This window comes from Dendropsophus ebraccatus, chromosome 5, assembly GCF_027789765.1.
Source record: "Dendropsophus ebraccatus isolate aDenEbr1 chromosome 5, aDenEbr1.pat, whole genome shotgun sequence".
NCBI classification, from domain to species: Eukaryota; Metazoa; Chordata; class Amphibia; order Anura; family Hylidae; genus Dendropsophus; species Dendropsophus ebraccatus.
Window position 1 is genome coordinate 28,338,410 of NC_091458.1, and position 20,678 is coordinate 28,359,087.

At 42.4% G+C, this 20,678-nt stretch overlaps 1 protein-coding gene across 3 annotated transcripts in view; it reads left to right on the forward strand.

The window, feature by feature from the left end:
• DYNC2H1 (dynein cytoplasmic 2 heavy chain 1) overlaps positions 1–20,678 on the forward strand; it is a 276,780-nt gene that overhangs the window by 112,223 nt on the left and 143,879 nt on the right. For all 3 annotated transcript variants that reach the window (XM_069969745.1, XM_069969746.1, XM_069969747.1), the window contains 2 exons: positions 1,111–1,254; positions 12,904–12,993. In XM_069969745.1, coding sequence (XP_069825846.1) covers positions 1,111–1,254; positions 12,904–12,993 — 234 coding nt within the window. The remainder of the gene's footprint in view (positions 1–1,110; positions 1,255–12,903; positions 12,994–20,678) is intronic.

A 20,678-nucleotide genomic window follows, 5' to 3' on the forward strand; every position in this document is an offset into this window, starting at 1 on the left:
CCATGCTTTATCCCATCATAGGGGAGGCACATTGGTTATAGGGGAAATGCATGGGTTATCCCATCATAGGGGAGGCACATTGGTTATAGGGGAAATGCATGGGTTATCCCATCATAAGGGAGGCACATTGGTTATAGGGGAAACGCATGGGTTATCCCATCATAGAGGAGGCACATTGGTTATAGGGGAAACGCATGGGTTATCCCATCATAGGGGAGGCACATTGGGTATAGGGGAAACCCTTGGGTTATCCCATCATAGAGAAGACATGCAGGTTATCCCATCATAGAGGAGACACAAAGGTTATCCCATCATAGGGGAGATACACAGGGTTTCATCATACAAGAGTTGGGCAGGTTATCCCACCATAAAATACAGGTACAGTTTATCCCATCATGAACTAGAGACACAAATTATCCCATCAGGTAGTGAGGATGCATTACTAACATAACTAGGCATATTTGACATTAAAGTAATTGTCCCATGATTAAAAATCACATTTCTCTGTCATATCTTGCAAAAAAATAAATAGCAAATTTTTAAAATTTATTTATTATTACTGTTATTATTATTAATTCATGGAGCTAAAACTTAAAATTTCTCTTTGTAACATGTAAATATCCACCCTATCTATACATCTTTATAGAGGTTGATATAACATAACATAATATAACTGATAAAATTGATTTGGAGTGTAAGAGGCTTACTGCATACTGTATTTACAGTGAACTCTATAGTAATTCAGTATACAGTAAGTCCCACTATGCCTCTAGCGGTGGCTGCAGATAAATAGAATTTGACCTTTCTACTGTTGAGGAAGGAGATTTAATGTTGTGAATCAGAAACGCCAAGTTATAAGAAAAAAAATCTCAAAAATATTAAACCTGAATATGATAGTGATAAAAAGTGGATATTCCCTTTATGGATTTGATAGACAAAAAAGGAAAATATGGATTTTCATTGGTAACCAGCTAAATCTCAGACATATCTAGTGAGCTGTAGAATACTGAATATGTTCAGTCTATGTTATTGTCACAAGTGTCCATTAGATGGCAGTAAAAGCACAACTGTAATTCCTTTTTTTTTTTTCCCCATCCGTCTTATCCACAGGAGCGGAATGCCTATCTTCCCCTTGCAGAAAGTGCCAGCAAAATGTACTTCATTATCTGTGACTTATCCAAAATTAATAATATGTACCGCTTTAGTCTGGCCGCTTTCCTTCGACTCTTTCAGAGAACTTTGCTAAGCAAACAGGTACGTCCATGTTGTCTGTTCACTGGTGTAAAAAAAAGAAGCAAGGATAACACTATTACATGCTCTGTATGGTAATGATAGGGATATGTAATGTGCATTTCCAAAGGGTCTAATAAATATTTGCTGAAGGATGTATGTACAGTACATGCAGATTGTATGTGTGTGTGTATGTAATATATATATATATATATATATATATATATATATATATATTTTTATTATATAAAATTAAATATGACATATGGATATTTATATACACAGTGCATGCTGTGCTGGTGGGGGATGGGGATCCAGGTATACATATTGATATGTGAGGAAGCTGGGGGTGATTGCAGAACAAATCCTTATGTGTTCTTCTTCATATATACCTGTAATATAGGTCCTAGGCTCAGTTAAAGAGATAAAAAGTTAAAGGAGAAGTCAGATTAGTTTAAAGTTTGCCAGGAGGCCGGGTCAGTGGGGATCATTCAAAACAAGTGTTATTTACATCTCCCCATGCCCCCAATGTGCTTCATCACAGGCTCCAGTATCCAGAACAGAACTCATTTCCCCCCTGAGTTTCGATGTCGTCAGAGGCCTCCCTCTGCTAATGGATTTCCCCGTCCACCAATCAGTGAATGCAGCGGTAACATAGTAACATAATTACATAGTTAATAAGGTTGAAGTCAGACAAGAGTCTATCAAGTTCAACCTACAGAAACCCTAGTGTGTTGATCCAGAGGAAGGCAAAAATCCTTATGAGGCAGATGACAATTGGCCCATCACAGGGAGAAAATTCCTTCCAAACTGGCAATCAGAATAATACCTGGATCAGCGTCCTATCACATCTAATGCCCATAACTTGTAATATTATATTTTTCAAGAAAAGTATCCAAGCCTCTTTTGAACTTATTTAATGAATTAGCCATGACAATATCATGTGGCAGAGAGTTCCACAGTCTCACTGCTCTTACAGTGAAGAATCAGCGTCTGTGCTGGTGGTGAAATCTTCTTAGAGGATGCCCCCTTGTCATGGTTACAGACCTAGGAGTAAAAAGATTACTAGAAAGATCTCTGTACTGTCCATTCATATATTTGTACATTGTGATCAGATCTCTATTGGTACCACATAATCTATGCGCCCCTCTTGTAAAACAATCCCTTTCATTATGGAATCTATAAATATTAGGAATATGGGTCTGTCTAACACAGTCCTTAATTCCTCCAAAACTCTAGGATGAATGTCTTTTGGGCCTGATGGATTTTAATGTTTTTAAGGCGCCGCCCCCCCTTCTTGTTGTGTTAGGCAGGTGAGATTTATGGGAGGACTTACATCTTCTCTAGTCATGTCATCTGTTATAGGATTCTCCTCTGTGAATACAGTAGAGAAGAATGTATTTAGTACATTGGCCTTTTCCTTATCCCTCTCCACCAATTCAACCAGACTATTTTTAAAGGGACAAACATTTTCAGTTTTTAAGGGAAGCAATCGGCCCAATTGTGCTGATTTGGTCCCCTGCCGCTCTTTATAAAGCTGCTGTGGAGCTCGCGGCGCGTACCGGCTGCGGCTACAGCAATTTTTTACAAGAGAAAATGACGTTTTATTGCCCAGGTCCGCGGCAGGCAGAAGCGGGTAGGTAGCTATCTGGGCGGCTCCCCACCGTGTGTAGTCACTGATCTCTTACTGGCCTCTCTGCCTGTCAATCATCCCTGCCAATTTGGCTGATTGGTTCTCTTTAACTCTCTTATTATTTATATAGGTGAAGAACATTTGGGGATTGTTTTTACTTTCTGTGGCAATCCTTCTTTCTGTGGCATCTTTTGCTTCTTTTATTTGCTTTTGAACAGTTTTATTCTTCTGCTTATAATTGTTCAGTGCTTCCCCACTACCTTCAGGTTTTAGCAGTCTGAATGCTTGTTTTTTTTATCATTTATTGCACCCCTTACACCTGTAGTTAACAACATTTGTTTTCTCCTATTTCTACTACTTTTATTCCCATATGGTATGTGTCATTAACACGATCTACCCAGGATGCTCTTAAATATGTCCCTATATGTGATTTCTGAAGGCATTGTCCCAGGCTATGTCCCCAAGGTCCTCTCTTAGTTTCTGGAAATTAGCCTTCCTGAAGTTTAAAGCAACTCTGTACCCACAATCTGACACTCCCCCCCCCCCCCCCCCCCCCCCAAACCACTTGTACCTTCATATAGCTGCTTTTAAGCCAAGATCTGTCCTACGGTCCGTTCGGCAGATGATGCCGTTATTGTCCTAAAAAACAACTTTTAAACGTGCAGCCCCGTGCCCAACGGGAGTATCTGTGCACTAACTTTGCACCACCCCTCAGTACCCGCTTCCCTTCCTGGAGCTGCAGGTTTCTGCTTTCCAGTCTGTATTGGGGTAGTTAAAGTCCCCCATAATAATGACTTCACTCTGCTTCGATCTCCTATGAGGAGATTTTCTGCTTCTTCCACTATACTTGAAGATTTATAACTCACCTCTATAAGTATTTTATTATTCTTCATCCGTCCCCTTATTTCCACCCAGAGACTTCACATTATCCTCACTTAAATCCTGCTTTAAGCACATTCTGTGCGAGGATATAACATATAGGCAGCCCCTCTCCCTCTTTCCTATTTTTATGATAATTTCTGAACAGACTATAACCCTGCAGATTAACCACCTAGTCATAGCTCTCATCCAGCCATGTCTTACTTATCCCCCCTATATCATATTCCTCTTCCACCATTATCAGTTCTAATTCCTTAGCTTTATTAGTGAGACTTCTAGCATTAGTTTACATGCACTTAATATGTTTATACATAGTTCCTTTCCTCTTATGACTATTGACTGTCCCGCCCCGGTTTATAGGCTGGGTGGGCAATCCATTAGCCGAGTCAGGTATCCTGGTGCCCGGCAGGGTCCCAGAGCGGCTAGCTAGCTAGAGATGAGCACAACTTGAGAATAACTCTGATCATTTGGCACTTCATTACTGGTGGTTAAAGAAGTTGGATGCAGCCCTAGGAAGTCTGGGAAAACATGAATACTGCCTATGGCTATGTCTATGTTTTGCACGACTCGTGCATGCTCAAGTTTCTCTTATCTTTAGTGCTAGCTCATCATGTGATAGCATCAATTGTGAAGACTTATAGCGTTGAGAGCATTGGTGTCCTATGGTGTTATCATATTCAAATAAAACATAAAAAAAATGCCTGGCTCTCAGGACACCATATATTAATCTAATAATGACAACTGCTACAGCAAATCTAAACTTCTATAGTACAGTACCACTTTATTTGACAGGCATAAAAAATTAACACATATTGCCGAGAATACGCTTCAGGGCCCTTTCTGCAAAATCTCACTCCTCTTTTATGCCTGTCAAGTAAAATGTACAATGCTATAGAATATTAGATTAGCTGTGCCAGCTGACGTTATTATATTAGATTAGTGTGAGGTATTTTGAGACGGATATTTTTTGAATTTTCCAGCATTATCATAGTCTGTTGGAGAGGAGTAGAACTTGTGAGTAGATGGCTTCTTGTGATTGGCCTGAGAAGTAATGGAAAGGTAGTCCATGTGTGAGTACTGCTGGCATATAGTGGAGCTCTGATCTCACCCCCTGAAGTAGTTGTGCACCATGGAGGGGACTCTCAGTAATAGCACTAAAAGAGAGGTACATTTTTTGAAGGTGTTATCCAGGATTAGAATAAACACAGCTACCTCCTTGCAAAAACAGCTCCACTTCTGTCCTCAGGTTAGGTTGTCTGTGGTATTACAATTCTGCTTCTTTCACTTCAGTGGAATAGAGATGCAAATCCCCACACCCAAACTGAGGAAAGGATTGGTGCTGTTACTGGAATCAAGCAAAATTGGCCTTGATCACGGATCTATTGTGCTATTCACACATTCCTCTTTTTCGCTGATCCACAATCCGTTCAGTGGAAAAACAGGACAGGTCCTACTGCGGATCGTGATTGCAGAACAGATTAGCCAATAGACGTCTATGGGATCTGTGTTTTTGCAGACGTCCTAGATGTGACGCCCATGAAAAAGGCGGATTAAATATTTTCAACTTTATTAACTAGAATTGTACAATTTTAGCCAAGGTTGGTGCACTACAGATACAATTACAGACCATTTTTCACGTAAAAATATCGGACCTATATGCAGACCTGAAAAATCACTGAATGGGGCCTTTTATACAATAAAGTAAAACTCTTACAGATGCTTTGAGCTCCAAAAGAAAAAAAAAAGGCATACTTTTGCTTGGCCTGATCATCAAAGGGTTAACCTTTTCAGCATCTTAAACCAAGGAGCCTGGCCGAGCAGCTCCACCGTGCCAGATGAATACGGACATGAAGCCTGCACACAGCCGTTCCATATGCTGAAGCAGATTTTATGAGGCCGCAGTTCACTGTAACACAGGGACGCTGCTGAGGTGCGGGGATTTATAGGATACACTTACAGGAGATGACTGAGCTGTAAAGTGGAATATTTCCTATGGTAAATATCCCTGATACATAGGCATGTACTGTCATTGCCACTCTGCCAGGACTACACATATTGTCAGACTTGCAGCTTCTTCTTTTTTAAAAAAAAATATTTTACTGGTGAGTAAATGTGATGATGGATATTAGATAGCTCTTAGCCATCTGACATCTATCAGCAGCTTCACTCACAGCCATCTCTCAGCTGTCAGGAGTTTTCCTTTACCCTGCTGGCTGGCTGCTGAAGGTCTGGCCAACACATCCGTTTAGATAGATATGCAGCAAGAGGTGCTGTGGTCAGGGCTCTTCTTTCAAGCTAATGAGAGTCCTCCTTTTATGATGTACATATAAATATAGGACATATGGGCAGGGACTATCTTCATAAAAAGCTCGCAGACACCCCTTATCTCTGAGAGTGCCACTTCTTCTTCATTACATTGTTATTTGATTGTTAGAATTCAGAACTACAACACAAAAATATTAATAAAAGCAAAAAAAATAATACTTCAAATCCATTTGTCCTCTGAAAGGAGTCTAAGGGCATTATTACACGGAACGATAATTGGCTGATTATCGCTTTGTGTAATAAATACAACGAACAGCCGATGACAACGATCATCGGCTGATCATTGATCAAGGTTAGAACCTATATTTGTTGGGCGCCGACTGCGCACCGCTACGTATAATTGCAGTGCGCGGCCGGCAACTGACGATAAACATTACCTATCCAGGCTGCAGGGCTGCTCCTGCGGTCCGCTTCTCCCCGGGTCCGGCATGCTCTAGCTTCAGAGCGGCCAGTCAGCTGACAGGCCGCTCTGAAGCTAGAGCATGCAGGACCTGGGGAAAAGCAGACCGTAGGAGCAGCCCTGGAGCGTGGATAGGTAAAGTATATAGTTTAAGCAAGGGCTGCAAGGACATCGGTAACTATGTCCTTGCAGCCCTTGTTAAACAGTTATCGGGCCGTGTAATAGGCCCAGTAAACGAGCGGCGATCTAACAGATCGGCGCTCGTTTACAGGTATTATCGGGCCCAATCGGCCCGTGTAATACCACCCGAAGTCTGATCATACTCCTATTCAGTCAACTACTTCTTCCCTCAATATAGGATCAGGAGGGTCTTCTCAATTCATAAGCCACAGTGCATATAGAGAGGACTGAGCTGGAAGCAAACAGCTCCATACATTGTGTAGTTGCCGTGCTGGGTAACTGCAGCTCAGGTCTTATTTGCTTCAGTGCAGAAACACAGCACGGCCACTACATGGTGTATGGAGCTGCCCACTTCCTTCACTGTGTATGCGGTTGCCACAGCTAAAGTTGGTGAGGTTACATATTGTCAAACCGCACCAATAAGATATTGATGACCTATCTTGCAGATAGGTTAGTTGGCCATACAGCTTCAGTAACTGACGGTTGAGTGTTCTCACTTTGGCTTATTTCTTTCCATCATGGCTGACCTCTACTATTATTTATTTATAAAGCTCCCTTGCTTCCAAAACAATGTACAAGTGATAGGGGTTAACAAAAAGGGAACATTACAAGATCAAAAACACGTAACATGAATAAAGGTAAATGGCAGACTGGTACGCAGGGATAAAGGACCCTGCCCGCGAGGGCTTACACTCAACAAGGTAAGGGGAGGGAGAGAGAAGGTAAAGTGCAGCCAGTCAAGTGTGATGCAGAATTATTATAGGTTGTAGCCTAGTTTGAAGAGATGGGTTTTCAGGGTATTTTTGAAGGTATTGATGGTGAATGAGAGACGGATGTTTTGGGGTAGTGAGTTCTAGAGTATAGATGAGTTTTGGGCAAAATCTTGGAGGCGGATGTGTGAGGTATGTACAAGGGGGGAGCACAAACAGAGGTTGTTGGAGGATCAAAGAGTGAGTGAGGGATGATAGTGCGATATCAGATCAGACATATATGGAGGGGACACGTTGTAGACGACTTTGTATGTCATGGTTAAAAAATTAAATTTAATATGTTGGGCAATGTGGAGTTAGTGAAGGGATTGGCAGAGGGGAGAGGCAAAACAAGGGGAAAGGTGGATTAGTCGGGCAGCAGAGTTAAGGACAGACTAGAGGGGAGCAAGGGTGTTAGATGGAAGGCCAGAGAGGAGGATGTTACTCTCTATCACCACCAACATCATCTGTCACTGGTTGTTCAAAGCAACTTTCATACACAATAGAGTGGCGAGTTCGGCCAACAATATTCTAAGTGTATGGGGCCCTTAGAGGAGGTATCAGCAGGTTAGGCACTGAGGTTTGTCTCTTACCTTCATCTTCTGCTCCCTTCCTATGCACAATTCTGAAATCCTCTGCCTGGTAAGCCGTTAGGAGCCGGCTCCAATTAGACCCTCTCCCCAGCGATCTGACCCTGGCTGGCCGGATCAGTACTCATGGTTTGGAATACCCTGCCCCCAGTGCTCCTAACTGTTTACAGGCACAGGATTTCAGAATAAACAGTGTGTAAATAGGCACTCACAACTCTAATCTTTTCAACAATTAATCTTTATTGTGTGAAGCTTCACGCAATAAAGATTCATCGTTGAAAAGATTACAGTTGCGAGTTCCGGGACTTCTTCCTTGTTACCATATTGTTACTACGTGCACCGCATCACAGACGTGACCGGAGTGCCAGTGCTTTTGGAATTTGCAGTGTGTGAAGGTGGGAGAAATACCTCAGCGCCTTCTGCCCACTAGGGAGCTATCAGCAGGTTAGGTTCATCTAATAGGCTGCATCACATTACTATTCTTACCAATAAATGGGCAATTCAGTGCAACCCCCATGGACTTTATTATAAGTCAGTCTAGTGTGTTTGTCCCCACTTGGATGCATCATATCACAGGTGCGTCACAATATCATGTCATTTATTACACTAGTGTGAACAGCACCAGTGTTTCCTATGCTCAACCAGCGACAAAGAATGACTGCAGGATGCACAACGTCACTTATCTTCTCTTCCTTTACTCTATAAATTCTTATATACTTAGAAACCTCCAGGCTTTTACTTAGAACAAGACAAATCACAAGAGCTATTCCTATCCATACAGCTACGCACACTGTAAGAACTGATGGGCTTGTGTCATCTCTTACCACATATATCGGATCGTCACAATGACCTCCAGTGAACTTCTGCCCTAGGTCTACTTCACTGACTGCATGACATGACTATATGTCCATAATATACTCCTGGAAATACTGAGACATGCAGGCTGGGATCTATATAGAAGTCTCGACCTATTAGCATCATGAACACATTGGGGAAATGCGCTGCTAGTAATCTCCGAACTGTTTTCAGTGTATTTAATATGTGTGTGTAAAAAAAAAAATAATAATAATAAAAAAAAAAAATATATATATATATATATATATATATATATATATATATATATATAAGGGTGCCTTGGATTATGAGCATAATTCGTTCTGGGACCGTGCATGTAATCCAAATCCACTTCTTAATTTAAACCAAAGCAAACTTCCCATAAGATTTGACTGATACACAGACAATTGGTTCCACACCCCAAAAATAATTACTTTTTATCCTGAATAACATGTAGAACAGATAAAACAAACATTTAGAAACAGCTGAATATGTGATGATATAAGTTACTGTACAGTATAGCAATCAGCATGTGGAGTATAATGTATAGTAAGGGCATAAATCTGAAAAAACAGCAGCAGTTTGTAGATACAGGATGGAACTACAGATCCCCATAATGCAGTAGTGTGATACAACAGGCTAGAATAGAAAAGCAGGGCTGCTGTCAGAGGTCTGTGTGGTCACATGACAGCAGTAGGGAAGGGTGTGTTCAGCATGGACCAATCAGGAAGTGAGAATCACAGAGCTGTGCAGGAGGACAGTGACAGAAAATTTATATACAGCAGTTTGAATGGATGAGTGTAAGTGCAGGCACATTTTAACAGCAGTGTGTATAGCTGAGTGTTAGTGCAGGCACATTATAGCAAGAATGGTGAGGATGGGAAACACTAGGACAGAGACAGAGACTGCAGGGAGCATGAAGGAATAAGCAGGACAGATGTGGGCACAGTATAGCAGCCTTCTCTGTCCAGGGAGAGGGGTTACAGCTATGAAGAGATTACCTCCACAGTCCAGTCCCCTGATGCAAGCCACAGCCTGAAGTGATCTCCCACGATTTGGAATGTGGGGGAGACTTCCTGGGTCAGAGTACAGGGCTGTAGACCACCCTGTGCAGGCCATGCCCCATTCCTACCCAGTAGAGGGAGCTTTTAAACCAAGTTACAATTTTGAAAAACTGCAAGCTCTTCTTGCAAAACACTATTAATCCAAGTTACTCTTAAACCAAGGTACCTCTGTTTAACACATATATATGGTTTGTTTTTTTTCTTTAACCCCCATTAACTTATTGTCTGTGATCAGGAGTTCAGGGATCTCTGTCATATGATGCCTTAACCTGTGGATCACATTCTTCATTTTATTACCGTTGGCTGAATGGCCTATGGTTGTATTGATGTTTCCCAACTTCTTTGGCCACTGGTAATCAAATGCCGCATGCTCGAGGTTAGCTTGTATCTCTACCCAGGACAGTTCAGGGATAACCAAAGGGCCAATGGACATGCATAATGCTGGTTTCACACATGACAGTTTTTGTGCCAAAACCAGAAGTAGATCCAACAAGAAAGAGAAGTACAATTCCTTTCTTTTATATTTCCCATCCCATTTAAATCCACTTCTGGCTTTGGCACAAAAGCTGCCATGTGTGTTTCCAACATTAGGTGCCCAACTTTGCATGGCATCCGCGTCCCATTGATTTCAAAGGGAGTCCATGAGAATACCGCTCGGGGAAAGAAAAGAGACTTGTCAATGGCCGACTTCACATGTGAAAATATAAAATTTATAAAAACCATTACATACATTAAAATTACCATAACCTATATACATATAGACTGCTCTTTCCACAGACGTGCATAGATAACGTGTCTAATAATTCTTCTTCCAGGTATTGAGTAGCCCCCTAGCTCCGCACATTTATACAGCACATCTCCAGCCGGCTGCCGCTGACTTCTCTGTATAGTTAATAAATGCCATTTACATGAACATTTCCGGCAGCAGCAATTTGCCTCCATACACGCGGCACCAGGCGTCAGGAATATGAATGTAAATTTTTTAAGTTAGTGACAAAACGATGGAAAAGTAGGACAAGACATTGTGCCACTTATATTGGATCAAAGCTCCCCTGATTCCTCCACTTTCTTTTCTCGATATTTTCTGAGTCAGCATCACCTTGGAAGTCTGTCAGATAGAAAGTGTGCCGGGGATAAACCCATTCACAATGAATGATTGTTCTGATGACTTAATACTTTAGATAAGAGGTTAAGTTCGTGTCATATAGAAGTAAAGAATGGAATATGCTAATGTTATCACTCCTATAATAAGTCCATTAATGTCAGCAGAGAAATTTCAAAAAGTTTAGCTTTATATATTTTTGTAATACAATTGTAATTTTTTTAAAATGTTTGTTTAAATATTCTGTTCAAATGAGTTTGTAATAGAATTATATCCAGTTATCTATCTGTCTACTGTATTTCTCCAAAAATAAGACCTGGCTTCATTTTGCAGGCTTTTTTCAGTAGGCTTGAAATATAAGCCCTACCCCAAAAATAAGCCCTAGTTATAGTCAGCTGACCAGATCTCTGACACTAGGTGACTGAGCATCGGCCAATTAGGGCCAGGCTTGTTATGCTCCGCTCCCACCTGCTCAACACAAGCTGCAGGGGAGGCAGGAGGGGTAAGATGTAGGGTACATGGTCCAACTACAGAGAGGAGGAAGGTATACAGTATGAGGACTACCTGCAAGGGGGGATGTATACAGTAGGGGGAAAAACTACAGAGGGGGGCGGTATATTTAGTGTGGGGGCCTTACTTCAGAGGGGGATATATACAGTATGGGGGAACGACTACAGATGGGGGAGGTATACAGTATGGGGGGGCCAAGTGGGTGGAAGGTATACAGCATAGGGGAAGAACTACAGTGGTGGTGGTGGGGGGAATGTATACAATATGGGGGGTACAACTACAGGGGAACTTATAGGAGCCTAACAACAGTGGGACATACAGTATGGCGGCTGACTACCATATGGAGTGGGGCTGCAGTGTAGCAGCTGTATATCTGTGTTTATCCGCAAACAGGACTTACCCCGAAGATAAGTCCAAGCACTTTTTTCAAAGAAAGATAATATAAGACTTATTTTTGGAAAAACACAGTATCTATCTTGTTTATTTTCTATTTCTTCATCTTTATTTTTCTCTTTAGTTTTCTTATGTTTCCTTCCGCTTTCTCTCTCTCATTTCTCTAATTCCATATCTCTTTTTTTTCTTTCTGTGTTTCTTCCAATCAATTGTTTTTTCATCTCCTTTCTCTGTTTTTCCACTTTTTGTGTCTCTCTCTCTCTGTCTGACTTTGTCCCTCCTGTTCTCTCCCCTTTTTATTTTCTCTCCTCTCTTTTCTCCTCTCTTTTCTCCTCTCTCTCTCTCTCTCTCTCTCTCTCTCTCTCTCTCTCTCTCTCTCAACATTCTTTCTCTTAATTTCTCCCCCTTTCCCTCACCCTCACTTTCTCTCTATCCCTCATTATCTTCTTCACTTTTAACTTTCTTTATCTTAGGGTGGGTTCATACTGAGGAATTCTCACTGATAATGTCCGCGGAATTCCGCAGTATGTCCGTGCACACGGCCACGCGCCTTTCTGCCGCCTCCATAGACACCATTCTATTCGCCGACGTATTCCGCTGTCCTCCGAAGGAAGTGACATGTCACGGGAAGGTGCGCGGCCGTGCGCACGGACATACTGCGGAATTCCACGGACTTTATCCACGAGAATTCTTCAGTATGAACCCACCCTTACACCCCCCTTCTCTCTCTCTCTCTCTCGTTCTCTCCATAATTTTCTCATAACTTTTCTTTATTTCTCCCATCTGTCATTCTGTCTATCTGTCTTTTTCTATCTCCTCTCTCTCTCTCTCTTTCTCTCTCTCTTTTTCTCTCTCTTTCTCTCTCTTTCTCTCTTTCTCTTCATCTCCCTTGCGCGCGCTCTCTTTTTCTGTCCGTCCAGGGATGCACCCAGGAATGAGGCAACTTCTGAATATCTTCACCTTTTTATAAATCTCTCTCTCTGTTATTAATATTCTCCTTTTCTTCTGTGGTAGGAACCAGGCAGTACTGAACTAAGAATCAAATCACTGATCAATTCCTTGAAGCATATGGTCTATGAGTATGTGTGCCGTTCATTATTTAAGGTAAGCCTTATTACATATGTTATAACATATTGTCTTCAGTGGCGGATTAAATGTACCATGGGCCCCGGGCTGTCCACCCAACCTGCCCCCCCCCCCCCCCCCCGATGGACATATTGCCACTTGGTCCCTAGCCCCCCCTCCCCTAAACATATTGCCACCTGCCCCAATTGCAGCTGGTTCCACTGCCAGCCCAGCCCCCCTCCCTTAAGCCCTCGATGGTCCATGTTCCGGTCCCAGCACCCCCCATTGCCCAAGAAAAATAACTTAAATGTTAAAATGGCTCACACAGACACAGGCTGCTCCTGAGCCGGAGGTGGCTGCTGCTGCTCTTCTTCGTCATGGGCGGTGCAGACTCAGTCAGCTCACGTCACGTGACTCACGTCGCCAGCTTCTTCACAACGCAGCGCCGTGTCCCGCCCACCTGGTGCAGCATACAGCTGCACTGACACTGTACGCAGGGGAGCAAAGTGCCACGACACCAGAGGGGGAGTTCCTGTTCAGCCACAGGAAATCTAAAAGGGGGGGGGGGGGGGCGCTTCTTCACTATAGAGCAGGCTAGAATGGAGTTGCTAGAAGGAGTTGCCAGACATTATTACAATCAGGAGGCATTACATGAGGTATACCAAGGGGAACTACAACTCCCAGCATGTCCAGCCTGTTATTATGGGAGATCAGAGGACATCACAGGAGGAGATATAAGAGAACTACAACTCCCAGCATGTCCAGCCTGTTGTTATGGGAGATCAGAGGACATTACATGAGGTATACCAGGGGGAACTACAACTCCCAGCATGTCCAGCCTGTTATTATGGGAGATCGGAGGACATCACAGGAGGAGATATAAGAGGAGAACTACAACTCCCAGCATGGACAGCCTGTTATTATGGGAGATCAGAGGACATCACAGGAGGAGATATAAGAGGAGAACTACAACTCCCAGCATGTCCAGCCTGTTATTATGGAAGGTCAGAGGACATTACAGGAGGAGATATAAGAGAAGGACTACAACTCCCATCATACACAGTGGAGGTTTAATGAGCCCCGCCCCCTAATGTCACATGACAATGACCACAGGTCCTTCATCCATTAGCATCCTCTCCCGTTCTCATCCCCGCCCCCTTATGACGTCACCACAGGTCCTTCCCCATTGCTCTGCAGAAAACACGGCAGGTCCTTCTCTATGCTGCCGTGTAACACCCTGCATACTAATAATGTGGGCGCCGGCATGGGCCCCCCCGGAGCCTTGGGCCCTGGGCGGCCGTCCAAACCGCCCACATTATAATCCGCCCCTGATTGTCTTCTTTGCGTAACTTGAAGCTTGTGAAGTCTTCGGGAAGACTTCTTTTATCAGGCGTCATTTATGATCCTCGTGTCTGATCATGTGCCATAGGCCAAACGCCTGAGACATCTTCCAGTTCAGTTTTTTTTTTCACGTAAGGTTGACCTGTCAGCTCTCTATCATGTCCATGATGTCTATAACAAAGAGAAGCAACAGGATTCCTTCAGCTCATATAAAATGTTAAATTTTATTGTAGAAATTTCATTAAAAGAAACAGCTAGTAATTTCTACAATAAAATTCAACATTTTATATGAGCTGAAGGAATCCTGTTGCTTCTCTTTGTTATGGACACCTCGGCATCCAGGGGCTATAACCTTTGTGCTCAACAAACAACTATCTGAGAGGGCATGAGCGCATAAGACTGGGTGCTGACCACTCCGTTTCTTGTCCATGATGTCTAACCTGTCTCCCTCCCATGTCTTCTGTTAACTGGCTTTTCAATGAAGCTGCAGCACCTGCTGCATTCATTCCCTGTCTGTGGAATCGTTCAGCATCAGATAGCATTCTGTAAATACACTTTAGTCTTTCCTAAATGTCCCAATAAAGATATGTCTATGTGTAGGGTATATGACATGGATATGCTGATGTAGACTGGAAGGGGGGGTGGTCAAAGGTGGTGACATCATTTAGTGGGCAGGGCTTTGGCTTAGAGACGAGATCCAGCCAGACCTCATGAGAAAGCAAAGTATGATGCATTGTATCGGGAAAGAGGGAGGAGCCGGGCTGCACCTGAGACAACACTACACTGAAAATAAAACGACTACACAACTTCCTGGCACCTATTTCGAGGGAAACCATGGTAATGCAGTATTAACACTATATTAGTAAGTTATATACAGTTTCTTGGGGTGATCATTTTATTTAAATACAATTTTCTGATACTGAAATATCCACTTTTAAGTGTAGTTCCCCTTTAAGACATACTATAAATATAGCTGCATGATGCCACACAGAATTTGTGGCAGGTTTCCACCTTGTCCTGTTGATCTATTCCCCCCTTGTCTTTTCCCTTCCTACATAAAACTGCAAAAAAATATATATATTTTTTCCCCCCTCTTAAATGTTATTTTTGTTCCATGAAAGAAAATAAAACCTGTGGATTATCTGTGTTTAGTGACTCAGAAAGTTAAAATGGACCTTTTGACCCGGCGGCTCTAGCAGATTATATATCTGAGCGCAGGATTGGGCGCAGACAACACAAGTAAACACTTAGGACTCTATTATTGAGCTCAGCAGTGCCTCGGTCTCTGTCCCCAGCAGCTTCTCCAGCACAAATATATTTCTCTCTCCCCACCGTATATCATTTTATTTTGCAGCGTCCCTTTAGTTTATATTTTCTTTTCCGCCACCACGCTGGAAACCGGAATACGAATTTGTTGTCAATTTTCGGCAGTTATACAGACTTTAAAGTGCACTTGCGTGTGTGTGTGTGTGTGTGTGTGGGGGGGGGGGGGTCGTGTTGTTTTCCCAGCGGATTGTTGCAGTGGGAAGATTTTTTTTTTCCACCGTTCCTTTCATGGTTTTGTCTAGATCTATCTATCTATCTATCTATCTATCTATCTAATCAAAAGAATCTCTGTGGCACTCAAAAAAATAGTGAAAAAACTTGTGGTTTATTTGCCCATAACCGCAACGTTTCGAACTCGCAATGAGTCCTTTCTCAAGCAGTGTTCAAGCACATATGGCATAAGGTGAGTATAAATACATACAAGTGATCATTAGCAACAGTGGAAACAACTTAGCAATTAGTGTCAACAGAATCAAAATAAACAACGACACGTGTATCTCAAGCAGTGGCAATCATTTACAGTGCAAATCTGTACAGTGTAAATAAAGAATGTGTAATCACCAGTTACAGTGTTTAGGAAAGTGTCCATAAATTCATTAAGTCCTTAGAAAAGTCCATGGTTTGTACAAAGAATCCGGAATCTCAGGGATCATCACCCACCATGATGTCAGTATATCCGCGGCTCCCAAGATGGTGAATTCGGCGTTGTCCAGGACCAACTGCGCATGTCCAGAGTGTCACCGCATAGGATCATGCATCCGCGATCCATACTGTGACGTATTCAGCTGGATTAACCGCTTCATTGCTAGCCGAAGCCGATGCTGTACATGGCAACAAACAGACCAACTGTAAAACAGTTGGTCTGTTTGTTGCCATGTACAGCATCGGCTTCGGCTAGCAATGAAGCGGTTAATCCAGCTGAATACGTCACAGTATGGATCGCGGATGCATGATCCTATGCGGTGACACTCTGGACATGCGCAGTTGGTCCTGGACAACGCCGAATTCACCATCTTGGGAGCCGCGGATATACTGACATCATGGTGGGTGATGATCCCTGAGATTCCGGATTCTTTGTACAAACCATGGACTTTTCTAAGGACTTAATGAATTTATGGACACTTTCCTAAACACTGTAACTGGTGATTACACATTCTTTATTTACACTGTACAGATTTGCACTGTAAATGATTGCCACTGCTTGAGATACACGTGTCGTTGTTTATTTTGATTCTGTTGACACTAATTGCTAAGTTGTTTCCACTGTTGCTAATGATCACTTGTATGTATTTATACTCACCTTATGCCATATGTGCTTGAACACTGCTTGAGAAAGGACTCATTGCGAGTTCGAAACGTTGCGGTTATGGGCAAATAAACCACAAGTTTTTTCACTATTTTTTTGAGTGCCACAGAGATTCTTTTGATTATATAATTTAGCACCTATGGTCACAAGGGTGCTTACTGTTTGGCACCATTTATATTCGTCTTGAAGGAGTGCTGCGCCACAGAATATTTTTATCTATCTATCTATCTATCTATCTATCTATCTATCTATCTATCTATCTAATCTAATCTCTCTCTGTATGTATGTATGTATGCATGTGTGTGTGTGTGTGTATGTATATATAGTATATATAATATATATATATATATATATATATATATATATATATATATATATATATATACATATACAGTGGTACCTTGGTTTAAGAGCGTTTTGGTTTAAGAGCTCACAGTTTTTCAAAATTGTGACTTGGTTTAAGAGCATTGCTTTGGTTTAAGAGCTCCCTGTACTGGTTGGGAGGGCGAGTGGAGGAGGGGCATGGTCTGTATAGCGGGATCTACAGCACTGTACTCTGTCCCAGGAAGTCTCCCTCACCTTCCAAATCATAGCAGATCCACTTGAGGCTGGGGCTTACATCAGGGGACAGGACTGTGGGGGTAATCTCTCCATAGCTGTAACCCCTCTCTCCCAGGACAGAGAGTGCTGCTATACTGTGCCCACATCTGCCCTGCTCATTCCTTCATGCTCCCTGCAGTCTCTGTCCGCCCTTGTGTTTCCCATCCTCTCCATTACTGTACAGTAACTTATAATATCACATATTCTGCTGTTTCTGAATGTTTGTTTTATTTGTTTTACATGTTATTCAGAATAATAAATCATTATTTTTGGGATGTGGAACCAATTGTCTGCATTTCTATGATTTCTTATGGGAAAATTTGCTTTGGTTTTAAGAGTGGATTTGGATTACAAGCACGGCCCTGGAACGAATTATGCTCGTAATCCAAGGCACCACTGTGTGTGTATATAATATATAACAATAGAGATAAGGCGGCACTCCAAATTTCATGTGCAATACAACGTTTCAGTTTCCCATTGAAACCTTTTTCAAGCAACACTTTGCCGCACAGTGCCGTCTACAATTGCACTTTTTTTTGTTTTTTTGTTATATACTGTATGTATATATATACTGTATGTGTATATATATATATGTATATATACTGTATGTATATATATATATATATATATATATACTAAAGATAAAGAATAAGCCATTCAACAAGAGCAGCACGTCCTTTCTGGACAAGGGCACCCATGGCCTGGCGGGATATATATCCGCCGCTACGCTTGGTGTTCTCAGGGTCCACCCTTATAGTTAGAAATAATTGAGAATTATGTTTCTTTTGCATGTGTAACTAGATGATGAAGCAGATGTCAGAGCTTAATAGGAGCAAAACGGGAGCATTTTCATTAGGAAGAGACTTTTCACCATTGAATGTTCTCATCTACATGTATGATGTCTGGTGTGTGTGTGTGTGTGTGGGGGGGGGGTCTCCCTTCTTACCAAAGCCCAAGGTCACTTTGAAAAAAAAAGGAGAAAAAAATACTAGAAGCTCATATGATGAATTATTAAAAGGATTTTCCTAGTTAAAATAACTTGTATAGGGGATGTGTCAGATTCTATGAAGGTCAACTGCTGGGACCCCCTGTGATCTCATTACAGTGCTCAGCTACTTTCAGCACCTCCTGTAGAGAATGAATGGCTCCATTCCAAGTCCTTCTACAAGGACCCAATATTTGCAGGCAGGAATGCTCACTGACCATAATTGGCCCGTGTAAAAGGGGCAGCGATCAGGCGACAAACAAATTGCTTTCATTTGTTGATTGCATCTTTTTATTTTTTTTTGAGGACGTTTAAATCATCGTGTTAACAGAAGGCCGACTTTGATGATGCTAAAGAAATTGTTTTCAAATCAACTGATGCTAGAAAGTTTTTTTTTTTTTTTTTTTTACAGATTTGTAATTCTAATAAAAAAAAGTCTTCCAGTTCTTATCAGCTGCTGTATGTCCTGCAGGAACTGTTGTATATTCTCAAGTTTGACACAGTGCTCTCTGCTGCCACTTTTGTCTATGTCAGGAACTGTCCAGAGCAGGGAAGGTTTTCTATGGGGATTTGCTACTTCTCTGTTTAGTTCCTGACATGGACAGAGGTGGCAGCAGAGAGCACTGTGTCAGACTAGAAAGAATACACCACTTCCTGCAGAATATACAGCAGCTGATAAGTACTGGAAGATTTGAGAATTTTTAATAGAAGTAATTTACAAATCTGTATTTTCTTAATTTGAAAACATTTTTTTTTTCTCCAGAATACCCCTTTAATAAAGCAATGTTCTTACTGTATCTCACTAATCGCCATTCGTTATTGCAGCAGTGTCGGGCCGTGTAAAAGAACCCTATGAGATAAGAGCGCTGAACGGAAGACCCACTTCTTTTCCTTTATTTCAGAATTACCTTTATGTGATATACAGAAATGGATTTCTACACTGGACAGCCCCTAAAAGCAAAGTTTTACCTGTGGTGAACTCTCACTTTAAGGAATGTTTATTGGCACCAAAACAGGACACAACTTAGTAGCTTGTCCATAAGTCCTGTCTGCCATTCCCTGTCCTATCCATCATACATTCATTGATTTCCCAGACATGTGAATAGGAATTGTCAACATTTAATGTGTGATATATTCTTGTCTCCAGGTTACTAATGTGCCGGGGCTTGAAATCATATGTTTTATTAATATTCTTTGTTGTGTGTGGCTGGGTATAGTACAGGATGGGGTGTGATATGGGCGCTTGTATGGATTTATTACCCTCATTTATCTTAAAAATGAGAAGGGAAAAGTGCTGGGGTGTCATGGTGTATCATTACCAATTTGGATCCATATACAAGTATGTTTTATGTACCTGGGGGTCTGTGATGGGTACACTACCTGGGGGGGTGTCTTTAATGGAACCACTACCTTGGGGGATCTGTGTTGGATACACTAACTTGGGGGTCTTTGTTGGAAACATTACCTTTGGGTCTGTGAAAGGTACACTACATGGGGGGGGGGGGGGGCGGTTGTGTTGGATATACTACCTGGGGGTCTGTGAGGAATACACAACATGGAGGGGTTGTTTTGGGTACTCTACCTGGGGGGGTCTGTGTTGGATACACTACCTGGGGGTCTGTGTTGGATACACTACCGGGGGGGTCTTTGTTGGAAAACACTACCTGGGGGTCTTTGAGGGGTACACTACATGGGGGGGTTGTGTTGGGTACACTACCTGGGGGGTCTGTGTTGGATACACTACCTGGGGGGTCTTTGTTGGATACATTACCTTTGGGTCTATGAAAGGTACACTACATGGGGGAGTTGTGTTGGCTATACTACATGGGGGTCTGTGTTGGATACACTACCGGGGGGGGGGGGGGGGGTGGGGGTTCTTTGTTGGAAACACTACCTGGGGGTCTTTGAGGGGTACACTACATGGGGGGGGTTGTGTTGGGTACACTACCTGGGGATGTGTAATGTGTACACAGCTCTGGGGTGTGTGTTGGGCACACTACCTGGGGAGTCTGTGATAGGTACACTCCCTGGGGTCTTTTTTGGATACACCACCTGGGCGTGTGATGGGTACACCACCTGGGTGTCTGTAATGGGTACACTACCGGGGCATCTGTGTTGGGGACACTACCTGGAGTGGGGGTGTTGTAATGGGTACTCTACCATGGT